Source organism: Microtus ochrogaster, linkage group LG2, assembly GCF_000317375.1.
Source record: "Microtus ochrogaster isolate Prairie Vole_2 linkage group LG2, MicOch1.0, whole genome shotgun sequence".
In the NCBI taxonomy this organism is placed as follows: domain Eukaryota; kingdom Metazoa; phylum Chordata; class Mammalia; order Rodentia; family Cricetidae; genus Microtus; species Microtus ochrogaster.
In genome coordinates, this window is record NC_022028.1 from 12,923,776 (window position 1) to 12,929,775 (window position 6,000).

Consider the following 6,000-nt stretch of genomic DNA (forward strand, 5'->3'; position numbering starts at 1 on the left):
CGGTGAGTCAGCATTTCCAGCCTTCGAATTTTATAGACCTACATTGCTATTGTCCATATCCATCTGTAGCGTTGTTCATTAGTGCTCTGTTCATTCACTCTCGCGAGAGCGGCCTTTGGAAAATGATCTTTAGAGAATGCCAATACTCATATTGACTTTTAAAAAAGGTGCAGGTTGAAGGGGTTAAGCCTGTTGCTAGAGGATGGTAATTTATGGTCCATTACCAGGTCAGAGTGTCAATACATTCACAAGATGGAAGGTGCATCCCCCGGAATTATGCCAAATATCTGACTCCAAATATGTGATGATTTGGACAAAAACGTACTTTGGTTTTCAAATAAACTGTACAAAGGGTATATATAAGAAAATCGAACAAGCTATACATTTTTTCAGTGCCCCTCAAGATTATGTTTGGTTATAAGTGCATGATTTTGAAACAGTTTAAATTTAATCATATGGAAGAGATGGATACAGTCTAGGATTAAATTGCTTTAATTGCTTGCCCTCCAAATGTGTCCTAAAAAATACGCCCTGATTGCTTAATGGATTGTACCTGCTGTAGGGGGTCAGGGACAAAGCAGGGAGGAACCTGTTTTGAATGAGACGTTTTTTGAAATAATATGCCTTATATATTTAGAAATTAATATAAGCTACATGTTATAGCTTAGCCTTGTTTCTAATGATATCAAATTATTCTAAATGACTCTCTCTAACATGCCCCTAATTCTTCCAATAAAAGTCAAGCCCTGTGAAGAATGGCTCCATTATCCAACATCTCAGTCTGCCCTCACTCCCTGCTCATGACCATTGATGAAATTCATGGATTTGGTGGCTCTGTGGGGTTTCTCTGAACCTTCAGAGAAACATCCTAAGATATTTTAAAGAATACATTATTCAAGTGGAGGAATGAAACAAGGTTTCTGATTGTGTTTTTGGAAGAGAAGGTTTTTTAAAAAAATCTCTCTCTATTTTTAACTTGGAACAGGTACTATTACGCATTACAGAGTCATGGCGGTTATTTGTGATTGTGTTTCTAGGAATTCCTTGAGCTTTGTCTCCTCCAATAATACCAACTTTAGCTGCTTGATTCTGAGAATCACCTTAGGCACCTCCATGCCAACATCACTCTGGAACTCATCCTAACCAGATGTCTATTCTCTTCTTTGGTTCTGTTCCCCACACATATAAAAATGCAAGCCCATAATGTAGGCATCTTTGTCCTGCCTTTCCATACCCCATTCAGTTATTGGCCAGACTTCACAGGTTCCACCCGTCAGGGTCAGTTCATCACTCCCTTCCTAGGTTAGCCACTTTAACTGATATTTTCATCTTCTTGTTTTACCCTATCAATATATTCAGAATATTACCAACAAAGTCACCTTTAAATTATTTGCCAGATGGTAACAAGTTACTCCGTACTAGTAAACAAATAAAAAGGCTAAACAAAGTTTAGTCAGACAGGCTTAGCAGCATGTTAGGTAAGAACTTCTTTTGGAGGTGTAACATTTTAAGTTACCCTGTTTATTTCTTTTCCATTGACCTTTGTTTAAGAGAATTCTGGCTCTTGTTTTGTGAACATGCCACACTTTAGCCAATCTCCCTGCAGTCTCTTCCCTCTGGAGTTTCAACCTGCCCTTCCCATCCTCGGGTTATGTTTGATGTGCCCATCTGTGCAATCCAGAGAGGAAACTTCTGAGGTGCTGCCTCCGTACTTGCTTGCTTAGTATACTAGTCTTTGCCTTAACTCACGTTTCATTCAAAAGCTTTTTGTTAAAGCAAACACCATTGAAAATCAGCTGGAACTTAAATCATTCATTCACTCATTCCACAAAGAAACATAATGAGTGTTCAGTGTATATCAGGATCCCTGCTGAAGGTAGAATACAAACCAAGGAATATGTAGCATAACATAGAAATAGCGTTATCATATTTTCTGTATACTTCCCAGAGAGCAAGAATTATTAGTCTTTCTCTATTTTATAGCTCGTCTGCCTTTTGGGTTATTAGTTCAGGAATGCAGTATTATCCTGGAGGCTGTCAGTCTGAAAAAAAAATATTTTTTCCCCACCTCTAGTAGCCAACAATTTTCAGAAGTTATTATTTTTATCTTCATACAACAATTAGATCTCAGCATGATGTTTTCAATCAAAATTTGTGTTTGCTTTCCTCCCTCGTTTTACTCCTGATCTCCTTCCCCCTGTGTATCTGCCTGCTTTCCTATGCCATGTGTCTCCGTGTGACACCTAATCTCCCCTATTGTGATGCTCTCTTTAGTGTCATCCTCTATACCGTCACACCCCCTTATTTACATGCATAAAAATATTAAAATATTAAAAGTTAGAATGTGCATATAGGAGACATGCAATTTTTCTTAAAAAAAAACCTCTTCCTGAGTCACCTCACTTAATGTAATATTTTGCAGATCCATCCATTTTATTCCAAATTTCATTCCTCCTTATGACTTAATTTTATTAAGAATTCCATTGTGTGTATGCACCCCATTTCCATTCCTGTGTGGATGGATATAGAGTCTATATCATTTTCCTTGCTAATATGAAAAATGTGACATTAAACATGGGCTTTGGATGTATGCCTAGGAGTGGTGTAGCTGGCTCATGCTGTAGATCTGTTTTGAATTTTTTTGGAGAAATCCTCATGTAACAGCGAATGATCAATAAGGGAAAAGTGATGTCTGAGTATCCTCCGCCCCAAGCTTCACCTCCTGCAGTAACCATGCGATGATGATAGTAGTCAAAGGGGTGAGGAAATGGCACAGTTCTATGCTGCAGATATCTTTGCTAACACTACGGTTCTATGTTTGGAATACTAGGCATAGCATCTGCTTGCTAGCGGTTGCCATAGAGAATAGAAGGAAAAAAAGAGCAATTTTCTCCTAACGTTCTCAGTGACACAGTGTGGTTTAATTTGTTTCCAGTTTTGTTCAGACCATATAACCCTGGCTGGCCTGGAAATTTCTATGTGGTTCAAATTGGCCTTGATCTTACAAAGATTCACCTCCTGAGTGCTAGGATTTCATCTCCATGTTTGGTTTTGCTATTACCTAACTTGTTGGCTGTGGTTAGGCTTGATGGTAGATCTAGGTTTTTACTGTGTCTTGTCATGGAGGTCTAGTGAGTTCACTCTTTTGGAATAACATAACGGATTATTACTTTCAGGACTATACACACACACACACACACAAATTTATGTAGCCACAAGAAAGGTGATGCTGTACACAACATATACAAACCATATGCAAACAGATACAGTTTGCTTCTTTATTCCTTTGATACCTAGAGGACTAACACAATATTTTTCCCATAGAGGACACAAAAGACTCAAATGTGGAGACTGATAAATATTTTTTCTTGATTTTTTTTCTTATGAATTTGGTACTTTTTGGTTAAAATTTTAGGTTTCAGTGAAATACAGATTTTGTACTTGGTGACTACGCTGGAGCTGCCTAGATATTTGTGATTTAAGCATTGAAGCTGGATTCTTTATCATTATTTTGTGGCATACACCCTGAGTTACTACAAACAAAATCATTTTCCTGGGGCACCATCCTTCACCATCGTGACAGATACAACCGCTAAGGCACACATTGATGTGTGTTGTACGCTGTAGAAACACAACGCCTACTCACACAAAGGAAAAGATTGAATGAGAAGTTTCCATATTCCAGGAGGCGCTTATAATTTTGGAGATATCGGTTAAAATATTGAGTTCTGTGTATGCGTCACAAGGGTAGGAATATGGCTAGAGAAATTTATCATATATTATACCCAATTATGTCAGCGGGCTAGGAATCACATCCAATTATCAAGATGCATAAGTGCATTTATGTGATACTTAAACATCATTAATTTTGCGCTGAGCACAGGCTGCATAGACAGCATCATTTTAGTGACTTCCAACATCACTATCACGGCATCAATATAAATTCAATGCAAATTGGAAAATGAAAATCTCCATCTTGTTTATATCTGTGAAAAGACATCTACTAAACACAGGCATGCATTGAATCAACACTAGCTATTGGGAGAAACAGAGTTTGAATGTACCACAGAGAACCTCAGGACAGGAATCACAGCACAATATAGGCCAGTCTTGGACTAAGCTTTGCTTGCCAGCCAAAGCATTCCCTTGGGATTTCCACAGGTGGGCCTTGAAGTCAAACTGGACCAAAATGGCTTATGTTAAAAAAGAAAACAAACAAACAAAACCCCAGGAAATTGGCATTCCTATCTCACAATGAACAGGTTTGACCAGTTAACTTCTAACTGTAAGTTATCTACTTTTACGTATTATAAAGTAGACCTTTTCTTGTCTAGAAAATGTCCTTAGAGGAGTAACTGGAAGTCTAAACCATTTGCTTCCAGCCATGTAGAGAGGAAGCATCCTAATTTTAGAGCCTTGACTTCCTGAAATAATGATTACACAATGGCAATATCATATCCACAGAGCTACAAACGGTGCTGCGCTTGAGTAGTTACAAATCAATCTTGAGTTAAATAATTAAAATTATAAAGCAATTCATGGGGACTTACCTCAAAGTCAAGGTCGGAATACCGTGATTTTCTTCTCTGTTTGTTTTTAGAAGAAGGAGAAAAGCAACAAAGTTATGTTTAGTCAGTTAAACCAATAGAAGTCATTACATTCTATGAAAACAATCGCACTTGCTTTTCAGCTTATGCCATTTCATTAAGATTATTTTTCTGATTCAGAAATTTTCCGTCTACATGTTTTTGTCACTCCAAACTTCCTTGAAAAATTGAAGGCTAGAGAAACACAGACATTTTTCACCGTGAGTTCTGACATCAGTTGTCAGTTAGGAAAGATGCTTCTTGGGAACATTCCATCTTCCTTCAGTCTTGAAAGAGATGCTAGTTTTAGCAAAAACCACTTTGCAGGCATGGAGGATTAGAAGTTGTATCAGAAAAATAATCTAGGAAGGTTGACACCTCCCCCCAACTGATAGCCAGCTTAATTTTTAAACAGGCTCTTGCAATGTTGCTCAGGCTGTTCTCGGCACTTAGGGTTTATCTTGCCTCAGCTTCTGGGGTGCCGAGACCTCACCCTCATGTCAAGCAAACTCTGTCTGCCTGCCTGTCTAAGTTCTGAAGTTCCTAATGTTAGCCTTGTACAAATTTCTCAGAATGAGATCATCTCCTCTCCTAGTCCTTCTTGTTGCTAGTTCTTAAGAGCCAGACAATATATATTTTTTTTTAATTCCTATTTCGTCAAACCACCGCTATTCCACACCCTAACACCCTGTCTCGCACTGTTTCTCTCTGACTCTAAATCTGTTAAACAACATCCAAAATCTAGTTACAGATACGCGGGCATTGATGAGATAAAGCAATTAGGCAGTGGGCTTGATAAAATCAGGAAATATGATTAAAACAGAATGAAAGCAGGCCTCCGTGAGGATGCGGCTTTCGTGATTATTAATATGGGGGCAGTATTTTTAGCATCTGCTCCAGGGAGCCACCAATTCTTAAAATGGATGAGGTGCTGAGGAAGAGGCCTGTAAATGTCTAAAAAGATCCCTGCATTTTTAGAGAACAAAGCAAATCTCTGCCGTGCTTTTTCTTTAAGTGGACTCTCCGCCTCTCCTTGAAGGGGGTGGGGAAGAAACATAAGGGAGACATGCAAACCCTTTGGGCAGGTTCCATTTTGTTTTGTATTTTTTCCTACTCCCAGCTCAATCCCCATAACCTTAAAGTCACTAGCTTCTCAGGCTTCCGTCCCCCTGCGGATTCACAGCAGCTCTAGTTGCTGTTATGACTGTTGCTCGCTAGGAAAGACAAGAAAAGGACTCGTGAAACGCGATTTTTCTGCAGCTAGCACTCTAATTGTCATTAGAAAACCAGACCCTCCTGTGCAGCCTGCACTCAGGAGCACGTGTCAGCAGACGGAAGGGCTAAAGGAGGAAACAGGGACCGTTCTCATTGGGGTGGAGCTGCTGAGCGTGGGGGAATCCACTATGAAGAATAC

At 39.1% G+C, this 6,000-nt stretch overlaps 1 protein-coding gene across 3 annotated transcripts in view; it reads right to left on the bottom strand.

Moving 5' to 3' along the window:
- The window catches only part of Adgrb3 (adhesion G protein-coupled receptor B3), a 704,417-nt gene that overhangs the window by 14,334 nt on the left and 684,083 nt on the right, over positions 1 to 6,000 (bottom strand). For all 3 annotated transcript variants that reach the window (XM_026785468.1, XM_026785467.1, XM_005359883.3), the window contains one exon: positions 4,551 to 4,586. In XM_026785468.1, coding sequence (XP_026641269.1) covers positions 4,551 to 4,586 — 36 coding nt within the window. The remainder of the gene's footprint in view (positions 1 to 4,550; positions 4,587 to 6,000) is intronic.